The 23,294-nt window shown below is 38.6% G+C and overlaps 1 protein-coding gene across 2 annotated transcripts in view; it reads left to right on the top strand.

Moving 5' to 3' along the window:
• Nucleotides 1-23,294, top strand: part of RCAN2 (regulator of calcineurin 2) — an 82,326-nt gene that overhangs the window by 21,494 nt on the left and 37,538 nt on the right. The window contains exon 1 of one of the 2 annotated variants that reach the window (XM_039696000.1): nucleotides 21,617-21,911. The exons of the other annotated variant lie outside the window; for it this stretch is intronic. Coding sequence (XP_039551934.1) covers nucleotides 21,825-21,911 — 87 coding nt within the window. The 5' untranslated portion in view covers nucleotides 21,617-21,824. Of the gene's footprint in view, nucleotides 1-21,616; nucleotides 21,912-23,294 lie in introns of those variants that run through there. 2 annotated transcript variants of the gene reach the window in all.

Raw genomic sequence — 23,294 nt, 5'->3', positions numbered from 1 at the left:
GAACTCGGCTTCTAGCATTTCATCTTCAACATTTTTGTAGTCTTTCCTCATCCCATGCATTTATTCCATCTATGGCATCCTGTATATAGCTAGGTAGTCAGACTGAAATATTTTCTGTGTTGTGCTTGCTTGGTAACCTGATAAAATAGGTTCTGTTGTCCTTTGTGACCATACCAGCAGCACTACCAGGTAAAGAGGTGTAAATAGGTGATTATACCTGATATAGTAACAAAGCTGAGAGAAGGGGCAAACTGGAGAACAGTTTAGTTTAGAGTAGCTTAGAGCCCACTGATTAAATTGGTTTTAAAGGCAACTTCTCTGTTGTCTTGTTTGTCATAGTTTTCTTTAAAACGTAAAATAGATTTATTGCTTTGAGTCACTTAACTGAATGTTGGTGAGCATTTACTGAGAAGGAATTCAATCCTAATAAATATAACATATGTAATGCTGTTGTCATGGACTGCCGTAAATCAAATCTTGTTCTGGCAAGGGCTGCAGAACTATAATGTGAGATTCCAGCTAATCCTCAGTCATGGAGCAGCTTTGCTTTCCATGCTGTGGAGAAGAAGCATAACCAAATGATTATTGGTCTGTTTAGGACTTGGAACCCAAATTGTGTACAGGGTTATCTTTCTCTCCTGACCAGGACACCATTACAATTCCACCTAATGTAGCTGGATGTTGTTGGGATAAATGCAATCACAGAGACATTGAGGTTGGGAAAGACCTCTGGGATCATGGAGTCCAACCATTAACTCAGCACTGCCACCCCCTGTCCCCAAATGCCACATCCACCTTCTTTTTGAGCACTTCCAGGGAGGGTGATTCCACCAATTCCCTGGGCAGCCTGTTCCAATGCCTAGCAATCCTTCCAGTGAAGAAATGTTTTCTAATATGCAATCCAAACCTTTTCTGGAGCAGCTTGAGGCCATTTTCATTCATCCTTTTGCTTCTTACCCAGCAGAAGAGACCACCTGAACACAGCCTCCTGTCAGGCACTTGTACAGAGCAAATGCATTCCAGGAATGATTTAAGGCACCTAAGCCTGGCTGTTACAGGGAGCCCCTCATTTTTTTTTTTTTCTTTTTGCTGAAGTAAAGAAGGAGAAGTACTGCTGCATTAAGAAGATTAAAATCTGATCCATGTTTATGCATATTTATTGTCTTATTTGGCAAAACCCTACTGAAGTATATAGGATTATTTGAAAGCAAGGTAATGCATAAGATGGATCAAGTTTCATCCTGATTTAGATGAATGGGATCAGCTGAAATATGTAGTAGTAAATTATTTAAATACATTTACAGTGTTTTTTTGAGCTAAATGAGAAGATTGAGTACTTGTGCTTTTCATAGCACAGCCTTGCTAAGGAGACTGTTTTTGGTAAAAATAACTTGATAAAAAGCTCTACTTTTAACTTTGAATCTTCTAATTTAAGAATATATTGCTTGTGCCTTCTCCACTTGACTGCTAAGGGGCGGGGAGAAGTCTTTGGTATTCTTATCTTTGTGGGGGAGGAGGAATGTCCTCAGATATGCACAGAAATACTTAGCAGAGCTAATTGGTGCCTAATGGGTACAGTTGCCTTCTAATGTGAAAAGGTAGTTAATGAATGGACTGAAGAGAATGCTTCCTGAAATATTGGAATACATCGGTAGTTTTAAATGCATAAAACATAAGGAAAAAATAATTTTCAAGTCTTGTGAATGGGACTTATCTCTTTGATGTGGTTATTGGTTATCTTAAGTGTGTTAGAACTGTGATGCTTGTTAGTTCATCACCTAATATAATGTCCTAAACTCTAGAGGAATAAACACAACCAAAATGAATAACTGTTCCTAGCATCTCTAGTGTTACATTTTTTTAGGTAGATATGACTCATGTCCCTCTAATACCTTAAGTAATCTTGGTGATATCATGTCATTTATGCAACTTGGACTTTTCAATTAGTCCTAAGCCAGAACATTTAATTATGAACTTTCTGCTCTAAGGTAATAATTAAAAACGTTTTTGCTGTGTGTAGAAAAAAATTAGCATAATATGTTTGCATGAACTGAGTGTGAATATTACTTTTTTCTGTATTTTGAATATGTAAGACGACAAAATAAACCTTCCTACCAGCCGAATTTTTTTTTTCTGTTTGTTTTTCTGTGTTGCATGTGGATATGCACATAGTGTATGTACAACCTGCGGAAAAATAATTCTGATATGGAAGCTCACTGTGATTTTCTTGGACTAGTGGAACAGCCAGGTAATTTTAGGAACAGCAGTAGGAAGTCTGCTTGCCAGATTTTAAACAAATGTGTTACTGGAGCAGTTTAAGCAGCTCAAACTGGGCACAAGAAATTTTTTAGATAGAGAGTCCAGTCATCACTGTAAGAGTTACTGTTTTATTTGCAAAACAGTTTTCTCAAACTGCAATTCAACCCTGTATACATCTTATTTCTCTTGGCAATGGTGAAAGATCCTATAGGCCAACTAGATAAAGGATGGTTTTATATGCTCAGAAGTCATTGTGATGAATTATATTGTAATTTAAAGTTTGGTTAAATGTAGTGAGGTATTTAAGTGATAGTCAAGGAAGAGTTGACAGAGATTTGTCAGACAAAAGAGAGACCCTTCTCTAAGCTCTTGGCAATATGTATATTGCATTATTTGACTTTGAATTTAACTTCTCTCTCTATGTCAGGTTTTTTGAGTCTAAAGTAAGCAGATCTCCCTGCTTTTCCTTATGTACATTATAATCAAAAACCTGTAATGAGAAGGTCTGAAACCAACACACTTCTTTTTGAGTCTGAGAGTGGTAACATGTCCCTGAGTAGAATGGGAAGTGTTTTATTGGGTGCATCTATGTGTCAGGCCAAGGTATGCTTTTTCCTCACTGGGACTGTTTGTTCCCCAAATTACTACTGCTGTCCTGAGCAATTAAGTTCCTGCATTGTGTCTTCACAGGATCACAGAGACATGGGTTGGAAGGGATCTCTGGAGGCCATCTGGTCCAGCCTCTGCCTCCAAGTTTAGGACTGTTGCCAACACTGGTTGAGGTCAACTCTGACTTTTTTTTCATCAGCTCTTGAAAACCTCAATGTTACTCCACAGTCTCTCTAGGGAGATGAAGTCTGTGTTATCTTTCAAGTGAATATTTTTTTTCAGCACGTTTGCAATTTGCAATTGTGTTATCCTTCAAGTGAATATTTTTTTTCAGCACGTTTGCAATTTGCCCTGTTGTCCAAAGTGCTTAGGAAGATACTGAGCATTCTGTGCCCTGATACTGACCCTTGTGATATTCACCTGTTATTTTTTTGTCAAGTGGATGTTGAGCACTTGATAATTAGTGTTCCAACCTGTCAGTTCAGCAAGTTCTCAACTCATTTTAACAGGCTGCTCATGCAGCCCATACTTCCTCAGCTCACAAACGAGATCATTGGGTCAGGATTTAGATGTCGGTCTTAGTCAAAGCTCTTTAAAGTGCTTAAGAAATAGGTGATATTTGCATAATATTTGAATGCTTAATATTAGTGTATTATTTCGTCTGTCCGTGGTTTGGTTTTGGGTTTTTTTTTTCTTTTTTTTTTTTTACTGTCTGAGAGTGATTTACAGAGCTCAGTTTGCCTTCTATGAGCTACTGGACCCTGAAACCTGAGCTGCTGAACAGTCAAAGGTGTTGTTTCTTCCTTGGGAGCAGCTCAGCCCTGGGAAAAGCTGGCTTCCAGAGCAGGAAGTAGCAGGGGAGGAAGGTGAAGAGGAAGGGACCTGCAGTGTAACAGTTTTGGTAAGACAGAAGTACAAACTGCAGAGGGACTTCCCAGGGAATTGGAGAACACACTGAGTTTCCTGCAGTGCCAGAAGCCACTTTATTGCTGGATGGAAAGCCCCCCACAGGGTATCCCTTCTATCTCTGAGGATGCAGCAGACAGGGGTAAATTTGCTTCCAGCTGTGTTTCATTTCTATTTTCTCACCATGAGGCTTCTGTATTTTAACATGTTGAGATTCCAGCCTTCAGTCACAGGTAACTGCCTCGTGTGCTGCGTCAGCAGGAGCAGAGCCAGCAGCTGAAGGAGGTGATTTATTTTAGTTACTGGTGAAGCAACATCTGGGATAGCATGTCCTGTTTTGGGCTTCTGTACACAGATAAAAGGTGTAGACAAGCTGGAGAGGGGCTCTGAAGGGGAGCATATAATGAGGACAAGCCTGTGTGTGGGGCTGGGTTTGTTCAGCCTAAAGGAGAAGAATAAGACTCTGGAGGAACCTAATTATCCTCTGCTGCCAAGTGAGTGTAGAGAAGAGACAGCCAGGCTTTTATTGCACGTGCACCATGAAAGGAAAGAAGGCAGCAAATAAACCCTGTGAGAATTTTCCACCTCTGACTGGCACCTCAAAACTTACAAGTTTTCACAATGGGTAAGCACTGAATCAAGCTGCTAAAGGAGGCTGAGGAACCTCCATCCTTGGAAGATTTTCTTGGAAGTTGACTGAACAGGGCCCTGAGCAATCTGATTTGATCTTGAAGCTCCTGTGCCTTGAGTAGGAGGTTGTACCATGACTTCCAGAGGTCTCTTCCAAGGTAGATTATTCTGCTGGCCTGTAAGACAGATGTTTACATGGCAGTTTATTGGAGTATCCACGAAAGTAATGTGGGTTTAGTACTTGTCTGTTTCTTTATTCTTGGACTTTTGAAGGTTGTTCAGCAAAGTCAGTCATTTCTTTGTGCTTTGTTTCTCTTAGGGTTTTGTAAAGCGTTTAATCCTTCCATGTGAGGACTGACATCTACTGAGGAAAACTGATTTCACTGAGTGTGGTGTCAGCCTTTTTCATGTCTGATTGGCAAATGTAGAGTTTCCTTGTGTATAACCTGCCACAGACGGAGTGTGGGTGGTTGCAGGCCTCTTAAATCCTACTTTTATTTGGACATATTCCTGGCCCTTCTGTGCATTGTTGTTACTACAAATCAGAAGTTCTCATACTCAGTGTTCCTTCCTGCATGCCTGGGAAGAAATGGAAATTAGATCAGCATTCTGACACCAATCTTATCTTTCTGTCATTGATTAAATTTAATTTTTTTCCACATAGTGGTCAAATGCCCTGTGCTGAAGTTCTTACTTTCTGACAACTTCTTTTAAAGGAAGCTGTCTCTGGGCTGAGATCTTGCCAGAATGGGTTTGTTGTATTTGTGTGGATGTGGTATTTCCGACTACTTTTTAACCTAGTTTATGCCTCTTCCATAAGAGGCATAAACTTCCACTTCAGTTCTGTTCCAAGAACTCCAATTTGCACACTCAGCCTGAGCAGTGGTGTGGAACAAAGTGTGATAGGTGAGGGTTGTCAGGAGGTTTGCTTCAAAAGCACAGTTCTGGTCTGAACTAAATGCAAATATAGCCGCACCTGTAAAATACTGTTGTGTGTGTGAAATGTATGGTAGCTGAGATTTTTCTTACCTGCTTATGGAGACTTAAAATTTATTTCTGGGGCCATATACAGCATGAGCCTAAGTCATGTAAACTCTCTCAAACATTTTAAAAGACAAATACATTTTTGGGAGTGAATGGCTACCACATTTCCATTGTTTTCTGATTGTATTGTGATCTTTACAAATCTGTGTTGTGAAGCTACTGAACAGCCATCTGTGGCTGTGCTAGGGTGTACTTAGCTGCATTTCACATGTGGAGAGAGACAAAGAGCAGAGGGAACAAAGAGGCAAATAATGGAAAAAATGTTAAATGTAGGGTTTGGGTCATTCCTTAAATTATAGTGTGAAATGTTCAATATGTGGGAAGTCATGCCTGATGAACCTGATGATTGTCTGTGCTGAAGTGATGACCCCAATAGGTATGGGGAGAGCAGTAGATACTCTTTATCCTGACTTTAGGTCTCTTGGCGCTGCCCCTGGCCCATCCCCATGCACAAACTACTGAAGTAGCTACTTGATGAGTAGACAGTGAGGAGGTGTAGTGGGTCCAGTGCTGGCCAAATGCCAGTGCACTCACTAGAATTATTTACTCATTTTCTGCTGCAAGATAAGGATTAGGAGGAAAACGAAGCAGACTCAAAACTTTAAAGGGTATAAAGAGAACTTTATTAACAGAACTAAAAGAAAAATAATAAGAAATCAGAATAAACCTTCAGAATACTTCTCCTCCACCCAACTCTTCTTCCTTTCCTCTCTGATAATATAAAGAGACAAAATTTGGTATTTTCAGTCAGTTTACCGCTTGTAAAATAATCTTTCTTAAGTTCACTTAGGGAGAGGAGTCTCCCTTGCCATGCCATGGAGACTTTTCCTCAAGAAACAGTCCTCTCATGGTTTTAATTTTCACAAATAGCAGCCACCTGGAAATATGCAATCATGAAGTCTCTCCCACTCTTCCCACAACTACCACCATGGGTCATTTCACCTTATTGGGTGCAGTTTTAAGGATGAACTGCTCTAGTATAGAAACAGAAGTTCTCTTCTTTTATCTCTGGGAACAGGGTTTTTCTTCTTCTATCCCTGGAGCAGGGTTTCTCATCTCTCTCAGTTCCAGTTTCTCACTGGATCACAGCTGCTTCAACATCTGCTTGCTTCAACACTGGTGCCTTTGCTCAGGGTTATGGTTACAACACGACATCCCCCCAGTGCATTCTGTGAAAGAGAGGCTGATGTATCAATTCTGTCTTCACCATGACCTTACAAGAGGATTTCAGCCCAAGACTAAGCATCTCCTCATTCTTCTCCCATCTGGGGTTTGACTCCTTTTTCACTGACCTTGGTGTCTCCATGTTGTTTTCTCTATGTGTCGTCACCCTTTCCTTTTCTTTCACTCAAGAGAAAGGCAGGAAGCAAGAGAGTTTTTCCTGGGGCTTGTTTGTCTTTAAATGTGATTTCATAGAGGCTTATTCAGCTCTCTGGTTTAACAGGATGTCAAGATTCAAAATTAGCCACCTGATTGATTCTGTCAGGTCCAAAGGAAGCTGCCAAGGTCCTTACAGAGAATCACTTCTGTAGCTCATGGATTTTTTCCTTAACTAAAAACTAAACTACGTTAAACCACAACAGGATTGAAAAGTGGCTCAGCTGGTGAGATAAAACGGTTGAGATCAGCAGCACAAAGTCCACCTGGAGGTCAGGCACCCCTAGGTTGCTGCTAGGGCCGGTGCTTTGTGTAAGCATCTCCTGTAGAAGAGTGAATAAGCAGAATCCAGACTCTTTTCAGTGGTGTTCAGTGAAAAGAAATACACTGGACACAAACTGAAAAAATGGAAAATCAATTTAAACATTAAAAAAAATTACAATAAAGCCTTCTTTTTATGGTAAGGTGATCAAGTGTTAGCACAGTTTGCCTAGACAGACTGTGAACTCAGTCTTTGGAAATATTTGAATCCTGACTGAGCATGACCCTGAGCAACCTGCTCTGGTTTGACCCTACACAGAGCAGGGTGTTGGATTAAATGATCTCCAGACTTGCCCTTCAGGGGCAGCTCTTCCCTGATTCTTACTCATCTTCCTTCCCTTATAAAAAAGTCACAACTTCATGCCACAGATTCCTATAAAAGCTCTTTATAAAGGAGAATTTTCTTGATACATTCAGGAGTGTTGATGTGCTGGTATCAGACTACTCCTGGCTCCTCTTTGCCCTCGCATTGCAGACCACTTAACTTAAAATGATCAATTGCTCATACTGATTTAACGGTCCTTAGAATCATTTTATCACAGACTTTATTACACAGATTTGGGCAATTTCTTGACTGGCACTTGTTGAAGTTTTTACCCAAATTAACATCAAACTCTGTGGAAGTAAAATAGCTTCTAGTGTATTCTTAGTTTAGGTTATAACAAGCTCCTGTTAGATCTGGGTTTGAGACTGCGTTCCCAGTTTAATGGCAGACATAACCCACTGTTGTTTGTGCTTCGTTGGCTCTTCTGATAGGAATCTTCTTTAGGTTGTCCTGGATCATTGCTTTTTTTCTCCTGACTTGAGTCATCAGTACAAAAGCTGGAGTTGATTCAGCTTCCCAATTCTTACCTGGCTGCTTACATCCAGCTGGCCTGGTTTAGTGTTCACTTACGTGTGCTTTGCTGGCAATGTATAGACTTGAATGACTTCAACCAAACGCTTGTTCCTTTTCTGATGCCTTTTTTTGTTCTTTTATGCTGAGTGTCGCAAACACCTCTGCCCTGCTTCCAGGTGGCAGGCCCAGAAAATCAATCTAAGTTATCTGTGCTCAGCAAACTTTAAGAACTGTTCTCTGCCTGATTCTGTGGCTGCAGGAATGTGTTTGACCAGCAGAGCCTCTGAGCTGAGCTGACCACGCACTTGGGTGTCACAACTCCCACACTTTCTCCCAGGCTATTTCATTATTCAGCATCGCTGTTAAGCATCTTCCCTGTGAATCATTGTGCCCGTGATTCTGATGGATTGGAAGATGTAAAATGGTGTGAGATAGGAATGTGCTCAGGATTCTTTTTTCCCCTCTCCAACGCAATCGCTCTTACGTATTCATGCTGCTGTTTTACATTTCCGTTTCAAATTTATCACCTTCTTTGCTCTGCATTTATTCCCTCCCACACTTAAAAATCCTTCAAATCACTCCTCTCTTTTTCTTTCCCACAGCAGTGCCAATCACCCTGTCCTGTTAACGTTCCCACAGGCATCTTGGAGCTTGTTCTTCAATCACAGGAGTTATTCACTTCCTATGCCACAGTCATCTTTTCTCTCTCTCTCTCTTTAAATTGTGCCAAGATGTTGTGAAGTGACATGATCACTTTTCTTTACCTGGAAGTATTCTGCTCCTGAAACTTGGGAATGCAGTGGCTTTTTCCAAATGCTAATTATGTTCTCTTATCTGGGTTGTTGGTCCTGGTCAGCTTTTGGTCCCAATCTTGATCTTTCATGCTTTGAAGACTTTGAGCCGTTGGTGGATTTGTGAGTGCTGACCTGTTCATGAATTGTCGTGGGTCACACGTGGGTTGTCATGAATATGACAGATAAAATTGCTGCTAAAAATACAATTCAATAGGAGATATTCACAACCTTCCCATGGATTGGTACTTCTGCTGCTGGCACTGAAGGGAGTGTTCTCCTCTTCTGCACTTTGTTCTGTACCAGTCCTGCCTTCTCTGCATGTCCTGGTTCAGGGCAAATTTTGGAGAGAACCTCCAAAGGGGTAGTAATTTTTTGTTTGAAATTATTTATTATATGTGATCCCCCATTCATTTAGCTGAGATAAACCATACTAGACAAAAATCTATTAAAAATTCTCTTCAAAAAGTGACCAACTTTAAACTTCTGCTGCTATTTTTTTAGCATTCAGGTGTATGGAGTGCAATGATCTCTTTCAAAACATCTTCCAAATGTCTGTTGAATTTGTGCAGGCTTGTGCTTTTCTACCACATGTCTGCCTGTATTTAAGAAAGCTGTATTTATGTTTGTCCAGTCATGGGATTTTATGAGTTGGTGACACAACTCCAAGTTGATGAAATTTAAGGTTGTCCTAACCCCCTGCTTTTGATTTGAGGTGAAAGTTTCAGATGTTTTTTATTAGAATTTGTAAACAATGCACTAAAGCAAGAAAGCACTCAAATAGTGAGATCTCAAAATTAATCTAAGAGACAAGGTTAAATGGTTAGAAAACTTTTTTCTGCAAAAACAGGATGTAGAGGGAACACAGGAGTCTCTTTTTCTAGTTCACCCACTTAGAGTGGTTTTCCAGATTGCAGCAGATTCTGTACATTGATAAATGGAGGTCTGAGATAGTGGAAAGAAAGAAGCTTGGATTTGCTTCTCTGTTATTTGCCATTTTGAAGACTGAAATCTCTGTCTGGGATCTGTTTGCTCTTTTCCTTTGAATTTAAAACTGCATGGACTTCAGGCCACTTTTATTTACGTGAGTTCTGCAGTGTTCTGTTACTTAACAAATCCTTGTTGTAAATACCAGTGACTCTGGCTTCCCATTCACTAAAGGAAGTAATGCTTCAATTCCAGACAAAGCAAATTCTGTATAACTGAATTCTCCATCATTTTTACATGTAAAGAATTATGGACAGAAAATTATTGCATATTAAAAAAAATATTCTGTTGGTTGCAGCATGCAGGTGTCCTGTGGATTATACAATCACTGTTTGAGAATAATGACTTTTAAACAATAGAAAAAATACCTCTGGGTTCTTTTTCTGCCTTTTAAAATTTTGCTTTGAAAAAATGTTCCTTTCATCACCTTTTCCTCTAGAAGTATTGCTAAAATAGTTCTTAACCTGTAATTCTGCCTACATTTTAGGGGCAGAGGAGCTAGTGTTGGTTTTGAGTATTAAGCTTGCATGAATGTTTTACTTCAGAAATTTGTATAGTAGTAAATAATCCAGCAAAAATAATTATTTTGTGTTTACCCTGATAAACGGAAGAATTTAATTAACAAATTGAAATATAGCAGTTGTAACTGAGGAATGGCTCAAAGGCATTAGAGGAAAAGTCAAAGATGTGGGCCATTAAAATTTTAATAATTTTTTTCTAGACTTAAATTGATGTTTAAAAAATCCTAGCAGTGCCTTGAAGAGTCTCCATGGCATGATTTTGTATTGCTAACTACTCTGTCTTCCAGAAAAGCTTTTGTGTTCTGTGCTTTCAAAATGCCCCATCCCTGGAAATAGCCAAGGTCAGATTCGACAGATTGCTCATTGCAGGGGGGTTGGGGTAGATGACCTTTAAAGGTCCCTCCTATGATCCTGTGATATTTAGTAGCTTTTGAACATTTATTTCACAGGTTTGTAACTAACTCTACTTATAAGTGCATGTTAATATAGAAACCTCTCTGTCTGTCATCCACCTTTCCTTTACAGAAACAGGACAGCAAGTTGGGACTGTCTTTAGGGATGCCAGAATGTGTGTCTCTATCAGTGAGTGGGGTTTCAGTCCCTGTGGGTTTGTGTTGCTGCCAGGGGGGGCTCAGTGTAAGCCCCTGTGGCTGCACAGTGCCCCTGGTCCATGGCCACTGCACTCCCTTGGCCGTAGCCTTGGCAGACTGATGGGAATCTTCTGGTGCTTAGCAAGGGGCTTTTTATGTGCAATTTCATATATTGTCCAGCACTGCAGTGAATGTGATGTCTTGAAGGATTCAGTGGGCTTCTGTTAGTACAGTCTAACGTAGCAGACTGCCCTGAGACAATCTGCAACTTGATACAGGAACTGTTTTATTGGCAAATTGGTTGTTTTGAAAATCTGATCACTGTATATGGCCCAGTCCTTGTCCCTTCGGAAATTTGGCTGCCTTATTGATGTATGTAAAATACTTTGTAAATGGCAACCACACATTGCCATCACACTTTAAGATTTACAAGGACATTGGCAGAACAGAAAATAGTAACTCTTTCAGTTGCTCTGTCCAAAAGATAAGACACTATTCTTTGTTCAAGTCGTAGTTCAGTTACCTTCAAGGAATATTTCTTGATCCACGACTGTCTCCAGTTGCCTTCATGTGTCCCAGAAACACCAACATGCTTTCAGACACACTGAGATTCATTCCTTGTGTGTCTGAAAGCACTGGATCTTAAATTCCTGCATCAGCTGCAGGGCTTGTCCTTGCCATGAGAAGGGGTTGCTATCATTGGATATCATCCAATGTTAGAATTCTCTTTAGCACTCTTTTAGGTGCTAATTTAAAGAGTTGTGACCTTCCTGTGTTACACACATTTTGGAGCATGAATTTCTTCTTGTTCAACTCGATGAAACCAGGGGCATGGAATGAAACAAAGCAGTTCCAAGTTATCCTTTGAGGGAGCAGGTGGTAGAGCCAAGGTGCCTCTTGCTATGTGTTGTAATATCCTAAATTGTAACAGCCTAAATTTATCTCTGTGGCCTGAGAGAATTGTAACATAGTTGGTGGGATCTCAAGTGAACCAAAGTAGGATTTTGCTTGTCTATCTCAAGTTGAAGGATGAATATGAAGTTCTGACTGTAAAAATCTCAGTTTATGACTAAAATGCATAGATACTATTTTAAAAATTCATAATAAATTGCAAATTAATACTTAAATCTTTTTTGTCTTTTCAACAAGGAGGAAGCAATCAGCTTTCTACAGTAAGCTCTGCTTGCTGCAAGGAAAAAGAAAGTGTTGAAACAAATTCATATTTTATGGTAAACATTAGTATGGAGCACTTCACATCAAAGGCACAAGGTGGAGAGGACTGGAGTTTTTTAGTCAGACACTTTCCCCCCCTTAACTGAGATACTCTGCACTGTATAAAAAGTGAGGCTTTTGGATTAACTCTTTCATGGTTGAAATTTTTAAGTGTTTCAGTGCTGGCACTCTCCATTCATAGCTTTTTTGCATTATTCTAATTTAAGTGACTAAAGAGAAAATTAAGTGGTCTATAGCTAGGTGATAAGCTTTTAATTGGAGTTGTATCCATAACTTCTGTGAATTGATTCATGTAACCAGAATATAATATTACTGTGAAATTGTGTTAACAGAGTGCAAAAATAATTAGCAAATTGAAGTTCAATCACCAATAAATAATCTCAGTTCATTTAATGAGCTTACTTGTGAAGAAGTACAAACATAACTAAATATGCATTGCTTGGTGGTGAGGTGAAGGCAGCTGTGATAAGGTTGTGAGCAAAACTCAGCAGAATTAACTGGGTGCAAATGGTCATGATTAGGAATGCAGAAATGAATAGGAGGTAAAGTCACCATGTACTAACAGATAATTTTTTGAGGTGAAGGCAGCTGTGATAAGGTTGTGATCAAAACTCAGAGCAGAATTAACTGGGTGCAAGTGGTCATGATTAGGAATGCAGAAATGAGTAGGAGGTGAAGTCACCATGTGCTAACAGTTAATTTTAACTACCATTTCTGTTGAAGTCTTCCCTCATTTGGATGTTTAGATCTATGTTGGACAAAGGTAGATGAGTACTCTGGGGCTACAGAGTACAGCTCCCATCAGATTGTCAGGTCTGCATCTGTGTATCTGGACATGCACAAGTCAAAGGCAGTGCTGTGGGACTGAAATTATGACTTCATTAAGATTTTACTTTACAGTTTCTGAGATCCAGTGATTATATGGGTTTTTGACCTTTGCAATTGGAATGTTTTAATACAGTTAAAAAAAAAATTAAACAGGTCAATTAGGCTCTAGAGAGTGTTGATTAAGTGTGGCTGGGAGTGGAGGCAGCTAAAAGATCTTAAACATGGCCAACAATACCAGCACAGATGTGGACTGTTGTGTGCTACTGGGTCTCAAAACCAAGCTTAGAGTATTCCTGGCAGACTTAGTTACCTGCAGTACCTGCAGGTGTGGTTTAGGAATCAGTTCTAGGTCCCAAATGTGTGTAGCCACTTAATGTGAAATCTACAGCAAATTAACCAGCATATTCCCAAAGTTAAACAAGTTCGTAAACTGGGTTTGGATAGGTGTGAAGTGACCAGGAGATTATAAGAAGCTATGGAAGAATAAAAAGGTAGAGGATGAGAAAGTCTTGTTTCCAAGAAAACAAGAAACTTCACAGAACTTCACAGAAACAGTTATTTCTCATTTCTCCAGTTTTGACAGGGGCTTCTGATTAAAACTGAATTACTTAACGTAAAATGAACCAAAAAAACACCCAAAACCCAACCAAATAACCTACAAATAAAACTCTATTCTAACATAACAGCTGAACTCGCTGTAGGTTATTTGGACCCAATATTTGGGTTCTCCCCCTTCTGCCTTTGGCTTTCCTAAACCTTTTTTCCTTTTCTACTTTCCTATCAAAAGTAGAATGAGTTGGAATTTTTGTATGGAAATGATCTGTTACTGGAAGATGCTTTGGTTTGGGGAATATCATGTATCTGGGCTCGTTGTTTGAAGCTCCATGTTTCAGAAGGAAGCTGTCTGTTTAAATATAGATCAATTGCTTTGAAATAAGATCAATTTTCTGTCACTCACTTGTACTTTAATGTATTTGCTATTTAATTACTGTCAATTTAATATTGACAATGCAGTGTCAAGCTCTTTTATATTAGAGAGTGGACCAACATTATAGAATATCTAAATGGTTTGAAACTGTTTTAAATACCTTCTGAAATCACACTGATACCTCATATATGAAACGCCTAGGAATAGTTCTGCTTAAATTAGGAACTAGTTAGTTAAAATAGGAACTAGTTCTGCTTAAATTTTTAAATTGTTTTATTTTTGTTGATGTCTCTTTAGAGCTGTATCAGACTTCATGAAAATATGGAGATGCTGAATAAACTGAGAGTTCAAAACATAGCAACAGAAGTGGTTCTGGTCCTTTCCGGGGCTGGGTCAATGGAAGACTGTTTGAGTTCAGGTTAGGAAAATAAGTGTGGGTTTTAGGGAGAGGAAAAGGGGGAAATTAAATCTGATCCATCTTCAGATAAGATACAGGCTCTGAAATGGCCCATCATGGTTTCTTTCTTCAGTTTGTGAAATCAATGAAATCAATCTTGTAAGAAGAAATTGGGATAAATCTATTTTATAAATACATTACCAGTGCACTAATATCTTAGAATTACTCAGCTTTCTTTCTTTTTTTTTTTGTTTCTTCCCCTGGTCATCATGTTCATACTCTAGGGGGAAAAAAAAAATCTTCCTTAACAGTATTCTTATTTCACTTTAGAGCCATTGGAATCTTTATACCTGATTTTTAGGTCTCATTGTATCTAATCTCCATCTGTCTTTGGAACATAAATAAAACAATGATAGCAGAGAATTTATTGAAATAGACAAGAGTGTCACTTGTAATGAAGACAAGAAGTAATATTTGTATATGGCAAATTTTAAGTATCAACACCTGTTTTTTGTCTGCAGTTTAATCTGTGGGTTAATAGAAGAGACTATTTGTTTTAAAGCATTGCAGCAAAATAAATCCCACCCTATAATATCAGGATAAAATAGCAATTACGTCAGAAATCTATTATTCATTGCTTCATTATTTGCTGTCTGACTGCATGCTGTTTGACAGTGGGCTTTTTTCTCTCTCTCCTTTTTTTTTCCCCCCCTTTGAACTGGGCTGCTTTTGCTAGCTTGGCAGTAAAGGCTGTTTTCTCTCAGCACAGCCATTAAATCTCTCACCTGCGTGTCCTGTGCAGAGCTGCAGCTGAGAGATAAGGTTGGTCTCTCTCACAGCAGTGAGCATTGGTATTCCAGGCTCTTCTTTCAAGGGCATTTTGCTGTGATGAAGCATCTGAAATGACAAGGAAAACATACAGACATGTTAAATACCCTTGCTAGTCTGAGACAAGTAAAGGTAAATGGAAGTTATTTTAAAATACATTTTGAAGCTGTTAACAGAGCTTGTGGATAACTGCAAATCACAGTTTTAGGCAGGAGCATTACAGACCTATTCCAGCTGGCATCATCCATTAAATAACAAATAGTAATGGAGAGTCCTTGTCCTGCCCAGATTACACTTAAAATCTAAATAAAACACAAAGCTCTGAGCTATCCTGAGTGTGTGTTCCTGCATGCTCTTCATCCAAGGTCACAAAGTTAGTTCTTGTGAATTGAATCCATTTCTTCAATGTCTTATTCCTGTGATAGCACCTGAGTACCTCCATCTTCCCACTGGCAACTGAGGGAGGTGCTTGGGACTTCAGTTTCCTGCAGCTGTCAGAGCACTGGCCTGGCATCCTCTGTGTGTGTGAATTTTGTACAGAATCCTTATGTGGCCTGGTTTTAATTCTGTTTTCAAGTACTGCAAAAATAAACATGTATAAGGACTTCACCTGTTTTGTAGGCTTCGGTCATTATTACTTTTATAAAATTGAAGACAGCATAAAAATCTGTTTTACATGTGCTCATTAATATTGGATGCATTGGCAGAGCAGGTGTCACCATTCCTGTCTTGCTGTTGGAGAAACTGAGGCACAGTGATAACTTTATGTGCAGAATTCAGTTATGAATTAGCACTTAAATTACAGCATCAGTTCATACATTTGTACATATATGCTAGATGCTTATGTTTCTGTTGTAGTTGCTGGAAATCTCATTAGCAGTCAGAGGCTGGAGAGAAATTCCTAAAGTCCATCCTAAACTACACAGCAAGTGACTGATCAGCAAAATCCCACTCTAATAGTCCGTGGAGTACATTGAACAGGGAGTGTGTTGAACAGCTGTCCAAATAATAAGTGCTAATTTAAATATCTTAAAGAACCTCTTGGGGCCTCTGGCTGATGGTTCAGAGGAGGGGGATGTTCCAGAGGTCCTGGACCATGTCTGTCAAGCCTGTATGTGTGTCTTGGATACCCTTAGGCATCTCCCACTGCATTAGCTATCCCTGCTGGAGCCATGAAATTAATTCCCAAATCTGTTGCTTATACTGGCAATGTGTATACCAGCATGTGGGGATCTATGTTTAGTTCTCTTAATTTGAAACCTATGCAATTTATCAATGATCCTGTGTAGCTAGGCTGCAAATAAATTCAGCTTACACTGCAGGGTTATGATCTTCTTCTGTTGCCAGGGATTCATGTGTGTGTTATGTATTCTGTAGGTGGTCATGGGTTCACCAGACAAATCAAGGATGTCCTGACTCCTGAACTGCAGCAGTTTATTTTACCAGAGAGAGGTTTGCAATTTGGGACCATAACAGTTGTTTTCCTGTGTGGATCTGGCACAGAAAAGGATTTGTAACCATTCTGAGTTGACAGAAGACACACGCACAGATTTCCACCCCCTCACACCTCCCTGAATTTACTTGGAAGCGGAGGACTATGAATGGTACAGCCACGTTAAAATAATTGAGCAGCTCTGACTCACAGTTGCAGCTTGTGTGTAGCTAAATGAGACAGCAGAGTGATGCTGCCTGACTGACACAGTTGTTTATGCAGTCACTGAAGTATTCTCCCACCATGTGCAGGCCTTTGAGTTGTTTAGTATTATCTTTATTAAAGAGGGAGAAATCTTTCATAATGCTGATGATTTGTTTTATTTTCTTGGATGCCCTCAGATTCTGAGACCTAGAAGCATGACTAACAGAAAATTATTGCCTACAAAAAAGAAAAATATCACTTAAAATACAGAAAACCTACCTTCCCTGAAAGCAAAGCCAGCCAAGGCGTTTTCTAAAATCAAAAGTCTCTGCATGTAAGAGGAACTTACCAATTTAGGATTATTCTAAATTTAATTGAACTTTTATTGTCTGGTCAAGATTCTGTGTCTTTAAAAATCTTCATAGGAATGATTATTTATTATGAGAAGTGTTGAATTGGAGTCCTTTTTTTTGCCATAATTTACGCCAATTTAAGATTTGTAGAAACTTTAGCTTGGGAGTCAGACTCATCGTAGGAAAATCAGTGGGTTTGTAGCTGTTGGATCATTTAGTGTTCCTTATTTACTGCAAATGATAGTTAAATATTCTATTTAAAATGTACATTTCCAAGCAGTTTGATGGCTATGCAGTTTGCTGGTGTGTTCCTCTGGCTGAATTTGTCTGGTGCTTCCATTGTTTTGGGGGTAATTGACCTTAGCACAAGCCAATGCTCACTGTGTTAAAAAAAAAATAAAAAAATTTCTTTCTATGGGTGAGCTGAACTCTGCCCAGTCTTCAGTGTTCTATTTTCTTTATGTTCTTGTGAAACACCTCTTTGAAGGAGCTAACTTTGCTCCTGAAGAATGTTTGTGGTTGGCCTTTTTTATCTTCTGCTGTAGACAAAGAAATTGGAAGAACTGTCTTCTTTTTCTGTTGTCTTCTTTTTTCAGGGCTGTCTCTTACATTTCTAAATTTTTGTGTGGTTTTGAAAGTATTTCTCATTTATAATCCCATTAAGAATTGAATTATATTTGCAAAAGTGTGTTACTACTGACAGGTAGGAGCATGGTTTAAATGCTGTTTACTTGTGTGGTAGGCTGAACAAGATCGATAGACATGCACATCATTAAAAGCACTTCAATCAGCCATAATGTGAATCCATTCCCAGTGTTCCATCAGCCCTCAAAGGGTCATTGATGGAGGCCTCCTTTTTATTTTTCTGGATTTGTGCATTGACCTAGGAAGGTTTGCACTTACAGTTTAGCTGCTGGTTTTGGTTACCACGTGGCTGATGGTACTGTGAGGTCCAGAGCCAGTGAAGTTGCCCTAAGGCTAGATCAGTTGTAGTTTGCTTGCAAAAGGAGGGTCAAGATTTTGCAGCAGTTGTTTTAATGACTTGAGAGTTGAACTTGAAAATCTTAAATCTGTGATGCTGGTCATGTGTGTTAAGCTGAGACACAGCTGGAACTGCAGGAGGAAAACAACTCCACACACAGGAGTAAGGCTGTGTTGTCCCAGGAACTGTAGAGATCCAGAATGCAAGATTCCTGGCTGGAATGGCATGGGTTTTATTTTCCTTCTGGTTGAGGAAATGAAAATATAAAAACTGATGAAAATATAAGACCTGATCATCAAGTGTTAATCATCAGAATCTGGTGATGCTGTGGGGTTACTGTGGTGCTTGTGAAGGAACAATAACCTGGAATATTGCTCTGAGTTCTAGAACCTGTCTGATGCCTGTGCATGTAACTGTGAAAACCTGGTATTTCCCTGCTCAGCCTGATTTTACGTATGAACCTTAACTGCTCCTAAATTCAGCCCTCTGAGATATTCACAGTAGTGAGCAGTGCCCCTTGAATTCCATGCAAAACTGTTGCTATGGACAAACATTGAAACAAATGAAGAAGCTTATGAATAACTGTTCAAAACTCTCCACTTTCTGTTCTCAGAATTTATGTTCATGGTCTTAAACTCCATATAAAATTGGTGAGGGATGGCAGTAGAGTTACATACTGGTACCAGTTTGTGATCTGGAGAACCTACTGAGTATCAGTACAATGCTGAAGTGTAGGTCCATCTATATAAATTTCTATTTATTAAATATAATACCTTAAAATATTCATGAAACATGACTTCATTTTTTCTTGGGAGTTTGGTGAACTGAAATTAGCAAGACCATCTAGAGACAGAGTTAAGAAATTTTTTGAAAGAAATTGAAATGCTTTTTTCTTTAAATTTGGATGAAAAGCAAGTCTCCTGAATTGGAGAAATAAGTCAATATTAACCAATTTTCAAGTATTCAATAATAAATTTTTCATTAACATTAGGTGAGACTACAAGGAATTGTGGAGTGCCCTGAAAAAAAACCAAAACATTCACATAGGAATCTGTCTTGATTTCAAATGAGAAGTGAGCAGTAACAAATAGAATATGACATATATTCAAAGATATTAGCTGGTGTACTCAAAAGCTTTGTAGAGTTCTTCTGTTAGGTAATTTTTGTTTTCAAGAGGCAAAACCAACTAGGTTATCTTTGTAAAGAGCTCACTAAAATACCCTAGTGAGCTAGAGTGATTTTTAAGGGGAAAAATTAGGTTATACTTTGGAATAGGCAAGAAAAAGCAAGAAATGAAAGTAATTGTAATCTCAGTAAGGTTTCCTTATTCAGATGAAGTGGAAAAATTGCAGTGATTCTCTTTTGAAAGGAGATGAGCAGTGGAAGTGCAGGAATAATCATGAAGTGGAACAGGTCAGTTTGCACATCAGGTGCCAGTTTTCATAAGAAGATTAAGGCTATTGAAATTGATAGGTAACAGTTTTTAAAGAAGAAGAAAGTTAAAAATAATTCCACATCTAGTGTAGCTCAGTGATTCTCTTTTGAAAGGAGATGAGTAGTGGAAGTGCAGGAATAATCATGAAGTGGAACAGGTCAGTTTGCACATCAGGTGCCAGTTTTCATAAGAAGATTAAGGCTATTGAAATTGATAGGTAACAGTTTTTAAAGAAGAAGAAAGTTAAAAATAATTCCACAACTATCTAGTGTAGCTGTATAATGTAAGATCATTTTTCCATCAGTGCTGTGGAACCACACTCAGGCCAAGCATCACCCTCACTCCACTTGGATGCCTTTATGGACCTCAGAGACCATCATCATCTGGTTCTTGATCTTTTCCTTTCCCAAATGCTTGTTTTGTTTTCATCCTGTTGGTCCATCACTGTTAAAACTTTCATAAGACTCAGACACATGACTCATCTTTGCTTTCACTGTTTCCTTCCAGCTCTTTGGTAGCACTTACTGGCTTCTTACTTTTCTGATGCCATGATTTTTCCCAACTTCAATCAAGCCTTTATGGCTTTTTTTCTCTTTTAGCACATACATATTGTATGCAAATATACAAATAAAAGGATCTATAAACACTCACAAAAATGCCAACTTCAAATTCTTTCTAAAAAGTGGTTTCCTGTGGTTTATGAAAAAATTTTGACAGTGATTAAGTGACCAGTGCACAAAGCAATTGATAATCATGACAAACAATATTGATTAATTTTCTGCCTTCTGCTGCCCTATCCATTTCTGTTGGTCTGTAGAGTCTGGGTTTGAAAAATATTTAGTGCTGGGATAGGTTTTTGTCCTGGCTGTGGGTCTTAGTTTGTGATTACTGCTGGGGAGGTTGCTATAAATGCAAGTTGAAAAGTGGGAAAATTATTTACTAGAACTTGAAAAAGAATGCTCTGGTAAGAGATATTGGCTCATCTGTCTCAGCATCTAATATTACTGCCCTCTCACAGTAAAGAATTTGCCCCTAACACCTAATGTTAGTATAATTAGTTTATCTGTGAGTGAAGTGGAGCTCAGCAGAGTAGTCTCATACTCTGAGCCATAAGCAGCTCCTAGGTTCATAGCAGTAGTTAAATATTTAATTATCGTTATTAATCTGACGTATCCATAAATGCCAATTCTAGGCTTACAACAATTAATAGTAATTTATGGATCACAAGAATGAAATGGTAGAGGAAAGATAATGTTGCCAGTCTGGGATAAATATCACTTTAGAAGTCTCACACATGTAGATATTTTATTTCTATCATTAAAAAAATGATAAAACTTGCAAAGAATAAACAGATCACTGAGTCAGCAGGTGTAAAGCATCTTCACTTCTACTTGTTTCTTTTGTTGAATACATTTCTATTTGTGAAGGGTTAACCCTTAAGATGGGTGCTGTAAAGTTTGCCTAGTTTGAAGTCCTAATTTCAAGGAAATTTTCATGTTCTGTTCTTTGAAGGGGTATTGACTTCCAAATCACACACAGACATGCCTCTGATCTTCCTGGGGATGAGTCACAGTGCAACGTGGATGCAAACCACTGGCATCAAATTTGCAGTGTGTTGATCACTGCTGGTGACAGGACAAGATGTTCTCTAATCCTGTGTGTGGGGTTGTAGAGTGTGCTTTATTAAAAAAGAGGACTTAGAGCTATTAAAAGCAGAGTGCTGAGATTTTGTTGATTTGAGGGGTTTTTTTATTAGTGCTCTGCTGTAGATTTTCAAGCCGAGTAAACTAACAAATGTTACCTTGAGATTAGTGGCTTTAAATGCTGGGTTAATTTACACTCAGAGTGGAGCTTTCAGTGTCAGGCGATCTCTTTTTCTTTTTTTTTTTTTTTTGCCACCATAAGCACTCAGCTGAAACAACAGCTATGACTCAGTTGACAGTGAACGCTGCTTGAATTGATTTAGTCCGAGTTCAGATTTAGCACATAATCATGTTCAATTTGATCCACTGTGCTGCCTAGAGATAAAAGGGTTGAAAAAATAGATTTAGCTTATGTCAGTCTTTGTGGTGATGTCATTGCCATGAGAGATGGAATAGCGCTGTTACTATGCTGTGCCTGCTCAGTTGGTGGGTGTACGGGGGACAGGCAGCCAGCAACTCACTTTAAGTGCACAGAGCTCGTGTTGGAGGCTTGCAGGCATTGCCAGCGCTGAAACTGAATCTTGGACTGTCCAATTGCAGTACTGAAGATTTTTTTTTTATTCTTTTGTTGTTTTCTTGCATCGTTTGTGACTCTGAGCTTGCCTAACTCTGTGTACAAAGGCGGGGGATGCCAGCCCGTAGCATGGACTGTGATGTTTCCACTCTGGTTGCCTGTGGGGTTGATGTGGAGGTTTTTGCCAGCCAAGAGGTTAAGGTATGCGCCTGCAATCCTTTTGTTGCTTCTTAGAAAAGCCTTTGGGAGCAATAGGCATTTATATGTAGCAATTGACAATAAGAGGCAGATGAGATTCTGCTGCGCTGGTAAAAGAAACGCAGTTAAAAAAATCTGTTAATTAGGGGAGAGAAATATGAGAAAGGAAATGTGTCTGTGTTTTACTGTGTTTTGATAAGCTGAAAGAGTAGCCTGGTGTTTACTCTTTAATGATGTAAGAAATGGGTTATATAACTGACATCTGTGCATATGCATGTTTCATATTCATAAAAAAATCTTTCATTGTTAATTTTGTCAAGTTATTTTTAGTCCAGTATCACTTTTTAAATCAGCCTTGCCATAAATGTTATTTATTGATGTTGATAACCTTCAGATATCTTTACTCAGTTGAACCGTAGCTGTTTCTTTCATTCATGTTCGAATCAAATATGCAAACATAAATTTTTTGTGAAGGGCTAAAAGTTTGTAGTAAGTATCTTTGTGCATCTGCAGTGTAACAGAACACAAAAAGTTATGCATCTTGCATATCATATGCATACCTGAAAAACAATGCTTAAATCTAAGGCTTGATATGCAGGGCTCATAGTCTCTTAATTAGACAACTGCTGTAGAAAAGTCATTGTGTGTAATTGCTTACTGTTGAAATCAATTATCTTTTTCATTTATTCTCATATTACTGCAAGAAAATCACTGCAAATTAAGTTTGAAAGAGGAATTCTAAGTATGCTTTTCACAGATCATCTGAAAGAGCTCATAGATGTAATACAGTGATATTCAGCAGTTTATAAAGGACAAAGGTACAGACAAAATTAGTTTCTAATCTGATGGTTCTTAATATTGAAAGCCTGGAACAGGGTAAAAAGGATTTACAAATTGGAGGTCAAATTTTGAATCCCTGTTATGTTTGGTTCTGAGTCAAACATTGAAGCCACTGGATTTTTGATTTGCAAGAGGCTCTGATGATTTTTATTTGCCTGTTAGTCTGTTAATGTGTGAGATCATTTATACCTTATACACATGCTTTTGTGTTGGCATCAAGAGATTCTTCTTAATTTAAGAAGCTTTTTCTTAACACTTTGATAGTGAATTTAGAGACAAAAAAGTGAGTAATTCAGAGGAATGATTCAGATGAGGAGTCTTGCCTGCACTGGGACATGTTTCTTGTATTGTTTTGAAGTAGTAAAATGTTTATCTGCTTATTCATTTTTTATTTTCTTTACTTTTTTTCTCTCTCTCTTTTTTTTTTTTTTCACTTGAGAGCATTTTCTTTTAACATGTAGGATTTACACCTGCATTGATATGATCTTGTACCTGGGTCTTTTAGTGTCTGGTCCATGTTTGATGCAAGAAATTAAAGTTGTAGTG

This window comes from Passer montanus, unplaced genomic scaffold, assembly GCF_014805655.1.
Source record: "Passer montanus isolate IOZ18808 unplaced genomic scaffold, ASM1480565v1 scaffold94, whole genome shotgun sequence".
Lineage (NCBI taxonomy): Eukaryota > Metazoa > Chordata > Aves > Passeriformes > Passeridae > Passer > Passer montanus.
The sequence above is the reverse complement of the archived record's forward strand: the minus strand, read 5'-3'. Positions and strand labels throughout refer to the sequence as shown.